Source organism: Chiloscyllium plagiosum, chromosome 20 (assembly GCF_004010195.1).
Source record: "Chiloscyllium plagiosum isolate BGI_BamShark_2017 chromosome 20, ASM401019v2, whole genome shotgun sequence".
NCBI classification, from domain to species: Eukaryota; Metazoa; Chordata; class Chondrichthyes; order Orectolobiformes; family Hemiscylliidae; genus Chiloscyllium; species Chiloscyllium plagiosum.
The window spans coordinates 1,248,127-1,262,826 of record NC_057729.1 but is presented as its reverse complement, the minus strand read 5'-3'; the positions used below and the strand labels follow the sequence as shown (position 1 = coordinate 1,262,826).

Below are 14,700 nucleotides of genomic sequence, written 5' to 3'. Positions count from 1 at the left end.
GCCTGTTTCTCAGTACTCTCCTCGACAACATTGTCTTTTGCCAGTGTGAATACTGACGAAAAATATTAATTTAGCGCTTCCCCTATCTCCACGCACAACTTCCCACTACTGTCCTGGATTGACCCTAATGTTACTCTAGTCATTCTTTTATCTGTTATATACCTATAGGAAGATTTAGGGTTTTCCCTGATCCTATCCGCCAACAACTTCTCATGTCCCCTCCTCGCTCGTCTTAGCTCTCTCTTTAGGTCTTTCCTGGCTACCCCATAACTTGCAATCGCCCTAACTGAGCCTTCACATCTCATCCTAACATAAGCCGCCTTCTTCATCTTGACAAGAGATTCAACTTCCTTAGTGACCCACGGCTGTTGTGCTTGACAACTTCCTCCCTGTCTGACAGGTACATATTTATCAAGGTCACACACTAGCTGTTCCTTGAATAAGCTCTACATTTTTATTGCGCCCATCCCCTGCAGCTTCCTACCCTTATGCATCCTAAATCTTGTCTATTGCATTGTAATGCCTTTCCCCCAATAGTAGCTGTTGCCCTCCGATATATCCCTATCCCTTTCCATCACTAAAGTAAATCTTCCCTTTGTAGAATTTCTCCGTTATTACATCTCATTTTCCTCAAGTCGTAAGTGTGGCCATGTATACTCACATGAGCCCCATTTATGCCTGTCTCTTTGTGGGGTAGGTGGAACATTCCTTGTTCCAGTCCTACTCAGGCCCCAGCTACAACTCTTCAGTATATCAATGATATCATCAGTGCTGCTTTCTTCTCACTACACCAGCATCACTAATGCACTCTTTGAAATATTCAACCTGATTTGTTGACATGACCCTGCGGCCCCCCCCCCCCCCATGATGATTATCCCCGAACAAACCTTGCCTCTGTAAAGGGCGATTAATTCTCTCTAATAGTGTCCCTCCCACTCATGCAAAGATTCACTGGTCTGAAATTCCTTAGTTTATCTCTACCACCCTTTTTGAACGTAGAACTACCTTAGCTGTCCTCCAGTCCTCTGGCATCTACCCTGTGACTAGAGAGAATTTTAGGCAAGCCAGTGTGATTTTCCTCCCTTTTCTCCTGCAGTTGTCTGGGATACATCTCATCCAATCTTGGAGATTTGTCCACTTTTAAGCTCATCAAAATTTCCAATACCTCCTCACAGCTGTATCAATCTGTTCAAGTACCTCACAGGACAACTTCCCAAATTCTATACCTCCATCCTCCTTCTCTCAAGTGAAGACGGTGAAAATGCTAGTTTAACACACTAAAATTCTTCCGAATCCAAATTTCACTGATGACCGCTAATGGGTCTCACTCAATCCCTGGTTATTCTCTTCCTCTTGACATATTTGTAAAATATCTTGAGATTCTCCTTAATCTTGCCTACCAGTTTTTTTACATGCCCTCTCTTTGCTTTAATAATTGTCTTAGGCCCCACCCTACACTTTCTATGCATCCTTTTTTTAATCTAGTGCTGAATAGTAATAGTCTCCAGGGTACTCTGGGCTTGCTTCCAATACCTTTCTGAAGCCCTGCCACTGTTCTACTGTCAATCACCCTCAAAGCTAGTCTCTGTCTACCTAATCTACCTTCTTTTAAGAAAATCTACTGTTTCCCCCAAACCAAAATGCTTTTTACAGATTGTATTCTTCCCTTTCCATAACAAATTTAGAACATGTGATATTTGGTCGCAATCACTAAAACGCTCCGCCATTGCCACCTTGAACACCTGCCTGGCTTCATTCCCCAGAAATAAATCCAGCATTCTCCGTTCCTGTCGAAACATCTATGTTGATATAAAAAAACTCTCTCGAATACATTTCAAGAAATCTGTCTCCTATAAACCCTTTATATTATGATTGTCCCAATTAATCCTGGAAAATTAAAATCCCCTAAAATAATTGTCCTATTATTGTTTTTATACACCTCATTGAATTGTCCACATATATGCTCCTCAACTGCTGAGTGCTGGGGCCTACAGGGGGCTACAAGTGTGACTGCCCATTTTTTTCCTAAGCTTTGGCCAGAAAGACGTGTTTGACAACACTTTTAAGATGGTGTCCCTCCTTACTGATTCCTTAAGTGATAATATAAAATCACCTCCTCGTTTCCACTCTTTCCTCTCCTGCCTAAGATCAAAAAGCCCAGAATGTTGATTTACGAGCCCTGTCCCTCCCCTCAACCCATGTATCTTTTGATGGCAATAGCATCACAATTCCATATATCAATCCATACCATGAATTCAACTGTCTTGCCTATAAAATTGCTAGCACTAAATTAGAAGCCATCCACGCTCACCTTACTACCTTGTAACTCAATATGTACAAACTCCCTCTGCCGAGATAACTTTTCTAAAGTATGCTGTATTACTATAAACTAACACACTGTGCCCTTGCCCTGTCAGACTAGTTTAAACTCCTGACAGCGCTAACAAATCCTCCCACAAGAAAGTTGCACCAAATATGGTTCAGGCACATTTTGAGATCCACCTTCCCCACTGATCCAAGAATCTGCAGTCTTCCTCCACTTAAAGAATATTCAGCTCTTCTATTCTTCCTGCCACATTACCCACATTATATTCAATCAGCCAAGTTTTTGTCCAATCACTTAACCTGTCTATACCTTTTACAGACCGTTTGTATCATCCTCACCACTTCCCTTCTCATGTAATTTTGCATCATCCACAAATTTGGTTTTAACACATTCATTTTCCTCATTCATGGCATTGCTATATATTACAGATAAATATTGACCCAGAACTGATCTGTGGGCCACCATTAGTTAAAGTTTGTCATCTTAAAAATGTCTCCTTATACAAACTCTCTATCATCTATTAGCCAATCCACATCCAACAACGTAGGCCTATCTTAATAACCCAATGTGTGTAACTTTATCAAATATATTCTGAAAATCCAAATTTGACATCCACTGCTTCCCCTTTACGTATTTTGCTTAGTGCCTCTTCAAAAAACTCGAGTTAATTTGTCAGACTACATGAACCATGCCAACTCTGCTTTATAATATTATGCATTTCTAAATGCTGTACTGTTACATCCTTTGTATCAGACTCTGACATTTTCCTAATAATAGACATTAAGCAACTGGCCAATAGTTAACTTTTTTGTTTGCTTTCCTTCTTAAGTATAGGTGTGACATTGGTGATTGTTTAATCCTCTGGGATTTTTACAGAACCTAAAGATTTCTAGATTACCTCCTGTGTATCTACTATCTCTGTAGCTACTTCCTTTAATATCCTAAGAATCATCCCTCTAAGGACTTCAGTTTTTTTGTATCCCTACCACTTTATCCATAGTAGTTATTGTGTTTATTTATTTCCTCTCCTCCTTTTGCCCCTTGAATATTTAGTAATTTTGGAATGCTATTAGTGTGTTTGACTGTGAAAATTGATGCAGAATATTTATTCAACTCTGATCCCATTTCCTGGCTTCCCCATTATTACTTCCCAGCCTCATTTCCCAAAGGATTATGTTCACTCTGGCTTCCCTCTTACTTTTGAAGAGCATTGGAATCTGGGTCATTAAATATGTTCAAAGTTAGGGAGATTTTTAATCTGCAAAAGGGTCAAGAGTTATGGGAGGGCAGGCAGGAATGTGGAGGCTAAAATTTAAATACACATATTATTGAATCAAAAAGTATGGCGCTTGAAAAGTACAACAGGTCAGGCTGCATCCAAGGAGCAAGAAAATCAACCTTTCGGACATAAGCCCTTTTATCAGGAATTCCTGAAGGGCTTATGCCTGAAATGTAGATTCTCCTGCTCCTTGGATGCTGCTTGACCTGTTGTGCTTTTCCAGTCCCACACTTTTCAACTCAGATCTCCAGCATCAGCAGTGCTCACTTTCTTCTACATATTATTGAATGATAGATCTGCTTCGAGAATTCCCTACTTATGTTTGTATTGCATAAAAAGTTCTTTTCCATCAATAGTGCCGTTACATGTGGTGTTTCTCTTTTACATTCATTAAAACTATAATGCAAACTGTGTAATTCCTTATGATGAGACAGGGAACTGTTATAGTAAATATCAATATAAGCTACAAAGAACTGTATATTATGTAAATCCTCAACCATTAAGTTAGAAAGTATAGCAGGAACCCAGTGAATTGGAAGCATTTGTTCACCTGCATTTCATTCTTATCTGGTTATATTGATATGAAGCCTGCAGATTAAACAACAAAATTACTAAATACTTACATCAGAAGTTGCATTTTTGTAGTTAGTAGAAGCCTTTTCCTGTCCTCACGTGTCATTTGATTAAGCATTGTATTCATCTTCTTAATTGCCTGTATTTGGAGCAGAAACTCAAAATTATGATCACAGGATATTTCCTCTAATTAATAAAAAGGTTATATGTTCATCTTTGAAACAAACATAACACAAAAAGCTCACCACAAATTCCCTAGCAACTGTCTTTCTTGCAATGGCTAATCTCGGAATGAAACATTCTGTTCACACAGCTGATATGGGACCTAATCCTGAGCGGAGTTTTCAACCTCTTAACCTCTCAATCACTAAAAGCTTTGTGTTACCACCTAACTGTGCATTGGGTCCCAGCTCAACTGATGCTGAAACACACACTATACTTTTCAATAACTTAACTAGTGGGCAGCACAGTGGCTCAGTGTTAGCACTGCTGCCTCACAGCACCAGGGATCCGGGTTCAATTCCAGCTTTGGGGGATTGTCTATGTGGAGTCTGCATATTCTTCCTGTGTCTGTGCGGGTTTCCTCCGGGTGCTCTGGTTTCCTCCCACAATCCAAAGATGTGCAGATCAAGTGAATTGGCCATGCTAAATTACCCATAGCGTGAGGTGCATTAATAAGGGGGAATGGGTCTGTGTGGGTTACTCTTCGGAGGGTCGGTGTGGACTTGTTGGGCAGAATGGTCTGTTTCCACACTGTAGGGAATCTAATCTTAACACGTTTCTGGGAGGACCTGCAAACTTTCCACTCCCCATAACTTAGTTCATCCAAATCTTTCTGTACATATTCAGATTTGCATCTAATCTTGTTCACCTATCATCTATACCATGAAACTAAGTTTCAACACTTGAAAATAAAATAACCGTCCTTTAAGACAATCTTAACAGTTATACTAACTGTTGAGGATTGCTGCTCTACAATGACTGCAGACCCCAGAACAGAATCTAAAACTCTGATCCTTCTACTGAAATTTCACTGTGACATCACCCCTTCTTATTATGTTATAGTTACTATTGCAATGCAAGGCTATTATTAATTTCCGTGTGCTTTCTATTGTTTCTAACTTATAAAAGTTTCTACCATTTAATCATTTTATGTTTTCTACACAAGCACATTCCAGGTCATTCATCACAGCATCATACCTGCGCATATATTCTAGCTCTCCCTATCAGAAATGGGCATTTATTTGAGCTCTTCCTTCACTTTCTTCGGCTGCCTTACAAAAACACTTGTAACTGCTGCAATCATGTCTCATAATAGGGTGATATTAAGATGGAACAAATCACTTTAGTAAAAGAGTTTTCTCAGAGTAAGCGATGCCTTAATTAATATAACTATTTGTGCATTTTTTGCTTTACCTCCTCTTGAATATAAATATTAACACCATCATCAGTGACTATGGAGCCCGTACGATGGAGGAATGCATCAAGCACCTGGCATCGTCCTGTTGACATAGAAATCATATTTTAGCCAAGCAACAGCATCATTTCAATAATAATTGTTCAATTTAATTGCTTGCACAACTTCACTGTCTAGTGCCTGTAATTATTCCTCCTTGTTTAAATTCACCATCTGGCACTAAAGTTTATGCATTATAATGGCTATGAATTATCGCTTGGTACTCATTACCTTTGATATTTATTTCATTTCAATTTCTATAACTTGTACAGTAATTGCCAACAAATGGACCAATCCATCTTCAAACTTATGCAGCTACCTATAGCACTTCCTACTGAATGGTCATCCAGAAGTATTTGATGAGACAGAAAATACATGAATCTTCAAGGAGTGTGAGATTCTCAAACCAGTAGCCAATGTTGAAAACTACTGAGTGTGTTGACACCCTGACAAATGAAGACCACACCACGGCACCAAAGGGCAAGAGGCTGTAAAGGAAGGTACAGTAAAACACAGAAGAGCTGTCTATTTCTGATGGTCCAGAGGGCCTATTTCTGCTGTACAACTCTATGATTTTCCTATCACCAGAGTAGATGTTAAAATTTGAATTCAATAAATAAGGAAAAAAAATTAGAAGCTAGAATTAAAGGCCAATTATGATTACGAAACCATTGTGAACTGTCGTAGGTGCCCACCATTTTTTAGGAAAATGTGCAAACGTCTCTATATTTTAACCGATCTGTGAAACGTGATGCACCATCACATTGTGATTAACTGCTCCCTTAAAAGGCTTAGCAAGTTGTACCATCCAAAGTCAGATGAAAAGGAATGAAATCAGACTGACTATAGTTTCAAACAAGGCATCGGAAATTACAACAGCACACTCAGCCCTGCTAATGCCTCCTTACTAACATTTTTTGGGCTTGTGCCAAATCAGGAGAGCTGAAATTAGTTTCAAATTTTCACTTTCACCATTTGTAGGTGTGCTGGGCTCCCCCAGCACTGAAGACAGGATATTTACTTAGCTTCCCCCTTGTTTATAGTTTAACTATCCACCACCATTCACAACTAGATGGCAAGAATGCTGAACTTAGTTCTGATCTAGTAGTTATGGGATCGTTTATCTCCTCTTTTTCACATTACCTCTGTTTGACATGCATTGTAGCTTCACCGTGTTGATACATTTTTATGATGTGGAAGGAAGACAGTGTTGAACTGGGGGTGGACAAAGCTACAAATCACACAACACCAGTTCATAGTCCAATAGTGAATTTGGAAGTACAAACTGTCGGAGCGCTGCTCCTTCATTAGGTAGCTAGTCACGTGGACACATTTTTAGATATTCCTAGTGCTGCTCCTGCCATGCCTGCTGGCACTGTTCATAGTACCAAAGTTGATCTCCTCACATGATAGCAGTGTTACAGTGGCAATGCCCTGGAGAAAAAGTTATGGATTGTCGTTCAATACGATTGTGCTGCTACTAATAGTCAATTTGCCCATCAATGCTCAACTTTGAGCTGCCAGATGTTCTAAATCTGTCTCACTTGACACAGTGGTAATGCAACACATGATGGAGGGTCCTCTTACTGTAAAGATGTCTTCACAGTGACTATGATCACTCCAAAATATACTATCACTGGAGTATTCAAGGGCTCTGTATTCCTAACCAACTGACACTGATACCATGCCACTGCCTCCCCTAAAGTCATCTACTTCCTTTTTCCAAAAACAATGAAACAGAATGGCCTGAGCCTTAGGTCTGAGTCATGTTAGTTTTTTTTAATGGGCTCCCAACATATTTAATTAAACTCATCAAATCACCTGCCCCACCTGTGTGTCTCACATCCAAATTTGACCCCACCTTAGCATATGTTGTTCCCACAAGAAGCTGCCAATCAGTAGTTATCTGCCAAAGCACCTTGCATGCACCTCATCCTTGAAGTGTCACAGTTTATCTGGACAAGCAAGTCATAGGCATTTACTTTACACTGCAACATCATGGCACAGCAGCTTCATCATTATGACGTGCCCAACACATGGACCTTAAGGATGATACTCTTTTGTACATCGCAACCCATTCTCACCTTAGTGGCTATTTACCACAACACCGCACATTTTACCTATCTGTAGCTGGGTCCCATCTGAATCAGTGCTACCCTCCCCTCTGTTGCTGAACATTATATTGGGGCAAGGACTTGGAATGATAAATACATGAGCTTTAATTAGCAGAAAATAAAAGGGAACACAAACAAAACCAAAGAGGTAATTGTTCACCTCAATAGAACAACAAACCAGACCACTGCATGGTGAGAAATTAATATTTTACAGTCTATGATTTTCCATCACTCCCTGCTTTCATCTACTGGAATAGGTCTCAATCACATCTTATCTGGCTTGTAGCACCAAACATAGCTGAATGGTGATGGAGACAGAATTGAGACACTTGGAAGTCCCTAGGTTCAAACTAGCATGTAGGTAGTGGGGTTTGACTCAATCAGTCCAGTCTTGGAATAGGAACAGGACAGCATTTCAGCAGCTTTCTTCACAAGTGAGCAAGTTACAATCACATTTTGGAGAGTAACAACAGAGGTTCAACCCAGAGTGCATGAAATTTGATTCACCGTCAGGACACACTCATCAACTAACTCTGAGCTCTCTGATGGCACCAATGATTGCCTCGTGACTCTCCATCCACAACTTCCCTGAACTAGTATTCAACAGTCATGAATGCCAATGTTCCAACCCTTGATGCCATAGAGGAGTTCAAAAATGACACCTTGGACATTATACTTATCGACATCCTGAAAGGAGATAAAATTATCCTCCTTGGGGACTTCAACACCAGGGTTGAAAAGGATTCCCAACTCTGGAAAAGAACCATTGGCAAGGATTAAGTCAGGAATTGCAACTTTAATAGGATTCCTCTGAATATTAGCTGGTCATCACCATCACATTGTTCCAGCAAAAGGACAAGTTCAAGACTTCTTGGAGGCGTCCACAATCAAAGTACTGGCACACGATTAACTGTCATCTTTCAAGACCAAAAGGATGTCCTCATTACCAAAGCAATGATCCAGTGCATATAAAGACTGGACAGACCATCGCCTGTCTGCTCCTCTAGGTGCATCAAATACCACCAGAAGCAGCTAAAGATGAAGGAACAGTTCAGCAAGTTTAATACTGAATGGCTTCAAAAGCCAAATATACTGGTAAACATGCAACAATGTCTTCATCAAAATCTCTCAAGTTAATTTTTTAAATGGAGTGGAGGAAATCTGAAAAGAGCTGAAAACAGCCATCATCTCATGCTACGAAGTAATTATCAGCTACAAGACCAGGAAACACCAATACTGGTGCAACAAGAATGACCACATCATTCAAAACCTCATCAACAATAAGGAAGCTCTCTGCGCCTGGCAAAATAATACCAGTCAGTCAGGGAGATCTAACAGCAAGGTGAAGGGACAAAGAAGAACAAGAGAAATCAAGAACAAGTGGACTCAGGAAGCTAAGGAGCTGCAACACCTTGCTGACAAGCACAACATCCGGGACATCTTCAGTGCCATCAAGGCCAATATATGGACCGAACACCCTTGGCCTTAATCCACACTGGTTTAAGGACAGAACCCCATGAAGAGACAGAAACATCAGGTTTTGATGGAGAGAGTAACTTCTAAGCCACGATACAATTGTTGAGAGAATTTGTTTTGAGAAAATTCCTCAGATCCCCAACAAAGATGATCTTGGACTCCCACCTAGTGTGAAAGAAGTTAACGTCTCCATTAAACACATAAGAATGGAAGTGCAGCAAGACCCCTCGGGATTCCAGCTGAGATTTTCAAACCTGGAGAAGCAGAACTGACCCGTCATCTTCATCATTGTCCCAGATTTTCAGGAACATAAGAAAAAAATCTCTCCCAACCTCAGGGATGCTGCCATAGCCACGGTCATTCAGAAAGTAGACAAAGTGGACTCTGGGAACTACCAAGAAATCTTCCTTCTCTCTATCGCCAGAAGAATCATCACCCAAATCCTCACTACGCACCGCCCTCCCAGTCTGAGGAAATGCTTCCCAAAAGTGTGGCTTCTAACCAAAATTTGGGAACTATGGACATGATATTCACTCAACAGCTTTTCCAAAATAAATACCAGGAACAACAACAACCACTTCTGATGGCCTTCACTGAAGCAATCAAATTTTTTGACTGAGTCAAACCAGGAAATGCTATGGAAGACCCTGTCAAAGGCTAGCTGTCCAGAGAAAGTCATCAACACCCTCCATAATTTCTATGATGGACCTCACCGATAATATGACAGCATCCTTTGAGGTCAAATGTGTCAATCACCTCCACCCTCTTTTTCTCTATCTATGCCACCATTTCTCATCAAGAACAAGGTTCCCAGTGGTGCGGACATTGTTTGCATTAACCTCAACTGGTTGAAATTCAAAAAGAAAACAACATTGCTATCACTTGTACATCTCCACTCTCTCGGAAAAGAATCTTCAAGTCTTGCTTAACACCTTAAGTATACCCAAGAATTGGTCTCAACTTCAACCTCAAGACTCAGTTCCTTTCACCAACCTGTCCCAAGTCAAATTACAGTCCATCCCTCCTCTATGATCAACAGAGAAATCCTTCCAAACATTTAACATTAATTCCTGCCTGGGAAACCCTCTTTCATCAAAAGGTTGACATCGATGGATGCAATATTGAAATTCTACAATGAGGATCTTTGACTTTGACACAAGTTCTGATCCCAAAATCTGTATGCATAAGACAGTCATCCTTCCAGCTCTTCTTTAAGTTCCAAAAGTTGAATCACAAATAGACTCCTTTTCAAGGTTCTAGCGAAGTACCAAGAACATTGTGCAGATCCACAGCAGTAGCTGGAGGGACAGGTGTACTAACACCAGTGTCCTTGGAAGCAGCCAATAACACCAGCAGCAAGGGCATGCTGATCTGAAACCAACTCCACTGGACCAGCCACACATTTCGGACACCTGAGTTCTGACTGCCAAAAGAAATTATCTTCACCTAGCTCAAGGCATTCAGACGAAAGGAGAAAACTATACAAAAATTTCCTTCAAGTTGAAGGGACACAATTCTTTGAGAACAACCCATTGGCAAAAGGAAATATAGAGCTGAAAATGTGTTGCTGGAAAAGCGCAGGTCAGGCAGCACCGAAACGTCGATTCTCCTGTTCCCTGGATGCTGCCTGACCTGCTGCGCTTTTCCAGCAACACATTTTCAGCTCTGATCTCCAGCATCTGCAGACCTCACTTTCTCCTAAAAGGAAATATAGCAAAATAACCATAGAAAAGAATGGCAGCACCAGTGTCAGGTGCTTTTGTCAGAGGGAAATGGGTCTGGTGGGTTTCTTTGGAGGGTCAGTGTGGACTTGATGGGGAGAAGGGCCTGCTACCACACTGTAGGTAATCTAATCTAATCTCAAATACGAAGCTTAGGACCAATTTCACCTTCAGAAACATTTACCATTTGTATGGTTGTAGATTTTACATACCTTCTTTACTGGTATTAAAAATTGCCTGAAAAAGACAAAAGGCAGTTAAAAATAAATCTTTCTTTACAACATACATTGCTTACTACATACTGAAAGCACCAGTCACTATTGCAAACAATTGTCTTTTTAACTTGCACACAAGATCCTGAACAGTCACTGCTACTTCGGGAACCAGAAACATATGTATGATAGCCTTTAGAAGATGCAAGAGAAAAAAAAACTGAAGTGGCAGTACAATATTCGAAAACCTCAATAACGTACATTCCCCATAGACCTTGGAAAGTAAATGCATTTAAATTTTCAAGACAAGTGACAAAGAACCTTGTACCTCATCCTGTAGACAGTATGGTGTATACCAAATGACCTACTTGTCCATCTGCTTAAAGCTAATACTTGGTCCATAGATTTTTCAAGTATTGGTGCAGAGAGTACCTGTAGAGAGTTCTACTGATCTTTGTCCTCTAATACGGAAATCTGAAGAAAGCCACCCATAATAGAATACCCAGCAGCTGAACTGCTCTTGTAACCATGGAATTTGCATGGCTGGTTCAAATACATTCTTACTCAACAGCAACTTCTAAAACAATGATAAAAACCAAAAAAGTAAATCAGAAACAAAAACAGAAATTCCTGGAAAAGCTCAGGTGTGGACAGAAATCAGAGTTAATGTTTCAAGTTGCGTGACCCTTCCTCAGAACTGGAATACCCTTCCTAAAACATTGATGTTTGGGGATTTAATGATGGAAGTATCACTAAAAGTAATGGAGAGATGGTTAATTCTTGTTGAAGGCGGTGACCGCTGGTGCCTATTGTATATGGCACTTATATGGTACAAATGTACCACTTTTAATCCCATACTTGAAATTCTGTAGGTCTTGCAGCATGTAGGAATTTTCTGTTTAATCCTCTGAGAAAATGCAAATAGGAGCTCAACACTGATCAACAGCAAACATCCTCACTTCGGACATTCTGATGGAGGGAACCTTGAGAAACTTCTTCAGGCAGCAATGGTCTGGGTCTGAGACGAAAACAGCAACAACCACATTAGCTGCCATGTTTTCTATAATAGTAAAAAGTAATACAGTAATATTTTGTCAGATTGTCACATGACACCAGGTTATAGTCCAAAAGATTTATTTGAAAGCAATGCTCCTCCATCATGTGTTATGTCGACATGCGCAATCTTCTTTGAGAACCTCACCACTTTGAGCCGGCAGTTTGTGGTATCTATTGTAGCCATGATATGGAGATGCTGGTGTTGAACTAGGGTGGGCAAAGTCGAAAGTCACACAACAGCCAGTTATAGTCCAACAGGTTTATTTGAAATCACAAGCTTTAGGAGCACTGCTCCTTCGAGTGAATTTATCACTTCACCTGAAGGAGCAGTATTCCAAAAGCTTGTGATTTTAAATAAACTATTCGACTATAATCTGGTGTTGTGTGACTTCTGAATTTGTCCACCTCAGCCCAACACCGGCACCTGCACATCAGTAGTATTTTGGTAAGTAATTAATGCATAGTAGAGTGCTTGTAGATATCCTGAAGTCCTAAAATATGTCATGAGAGTACAAGCTTGTAAGTTTTTCTTTGTTTAAAGCATTTTTTTGTTATGAAGTTGAAGGTGGGTACTGTACTTTTAGAACAGAGTGAATGTTGTGTTGCACTGAGAGCATACAAGCACCTGTCAAATGACTAGCTAGCAGACTCAGAATGTATTGGAAAACTGAAAACATGTAACAGTTGGCTATGAAGTAGATACCTGAATTGGTTGCTGTTTTGACAACAATTTGAATTTAACTAGTTTAAATTATGCGCCGAGAATGTGTTGCTGGAAAAGTACAGCAGGTCAGGCAGGATCCGAGAAGCAGGAGAATCAACATTTCAGGCATAAGCCCTTCAGCAGGAATGAGATCTCAAGCATGTGCAATACTCACTTTCTCCTAGTTTAAATTCTGCCCCAGGATACTAAAATCTAATCGAGTTTGAATTTATTGCTTTTGCCAACCTCGAACCAATGAGATGATCCAACGTTTGGGGTACAATAAAAGCAGGCATTTTGAAAGTCAGACAGAGAGTAACAGAGTACTCTGCCATCAACAGAGTAACTGCCAGCAAAACACTCTCCATCAAAGGTACCTTTCTCATATGAAAGCTATTGGCAGTAAAAGGAAAAAGACAACCAGGTAGATCATCAGCTGAAAAATACCGGAGACAACAGCCGCTGTGTGGTTTTGAAATTAAGTTGATGCAATTTTAATAACTATTTTTTATTGGAATCGTATATTGTTATAGAGTTGGAGGCAGATAATAAGCAGTTAAGAAAGGAGGGGCTTAGAGTTGTGAATAGTTATTGTTAAATGTTGACTTTAGATTAAGGAATATATTGATATTATTTTCTTTAAATAGCAGAATTTGGAAGTTCTCCATCACTTGTACTTTAATAGATTACAAGGCAATGTGAGCTTTTCTGGGTGTTTGGTTTAATTGTGGGCGGCACAGTGGTTAGCACTGCTGCCTCACAGCACCAGAGACCCGGGTTCAATTCCCACCTCAGGCGACTGTGTGGAGTTTGCACGTTCTCCCAGTGTCTGCGTGGATTTCCTCCGGGTGCTCCGGTTTCCTCCCACAGTCCAAAGATGTGCAGGTCAGGTGAATTGGCCATGCTAAATTGCCTGTAGTGTTAGGTAAGGGGTAAATGTAGGGGTATGGGTGGGTTGTGGGGCGGTGTGGACTTGTTGGGCCGAAGGGCCTGTTTCCACACTAAGTAATCTAATCTAATTAACTGTATCGTAACAGTTTGAACTGAATTTTGTATTGCAGAGGTACTCCCCTGTCGAAATCTTGCCTTTTGTGCTTCTTTTACTTTTATTCCTGCTTCAGATTTTTTTTCTTTGCTTTCTCAGTCCTGCACCTTATAAATCATAGTTTTTACTTGCTTTCTGGCAATGTTTTCTTTTTGCTTTGATTTTACTCCTGTTCACTTTCTCTCTTTAAATTCCATAGGAAATTTGCATTTTGTTTTAATCCTGCTACAGAATTTTATATCACTCCCAGAGCTTGTGTGCAACTATGAATCTTAATTCTAGTACCTATTGTTTCCTTTAAACATGTCGCTACCATTTTCAGTTCCAAGTTTCATGTTAGGTTGGTATCAATTTGCATATTAGTTTTTAACCTCTGTACTTCTCCTCCAGAGTTAGCATTTTTCAGAATAGCATTATTTGTACCTTATTAATGAGTATTCCTGTTACTTTTCTACTTAATCTCATTCTTGCCTCTGACACTTTCTTCATCTCCTCTTTGTCAATTCAATTCTATTGTACTATCCTATTCTACAGTGGTTAGCACTGTTGCCTCACAGCGCCAGAGACCTGGATTCAATTCCCGCCTCAGGCAACTCTCTGAGTGGAGTTTGCACATTCTCCCTGTGTTCTCCGGTTTCCTCCCACAATCCAAAAATGTGTAGGTTAGGTGAATTGGCCTAGCTAAATTGCCCGTAGTGTTAGGTGAAGGGGTAAATGTAGGGGAATGGATCTGGGTGGG

The 14,700-nt window shown here is 40.2% G+C and overlaps 1 protein-coding gene across 1 annotated transcript in view; it reads right to left on the bottom strand.

The window, feature by feature from the left end:
• The window catches only part of LOC122559938 (synaptonemal complex protein 2-like), a 263,416-nt gene that overhangs the window by 168,290 nt on the left and 80,426 nt on the right, over positions 1-14,700 (bottom strand). Inside the window, exons 7-9 of the mRNA XM_043710047.1 lie at positions 11,158-11,182; positions 5,595-5,680; positions 4,229-4,317 (exon numbers count right to left, since the gene is read on the bottom strand). Coding sequence (XP_043565982.1) covers positions 4,229-4,317; positions 5,595-5,680; positions 11,158-11,182 — 200 coding nt within the window. The remainder of the gene's footprint in view (positions 1-4,228; positions 4,318-5,594; positions 5,681-11,157; positions 11,183-14,700) is intronic.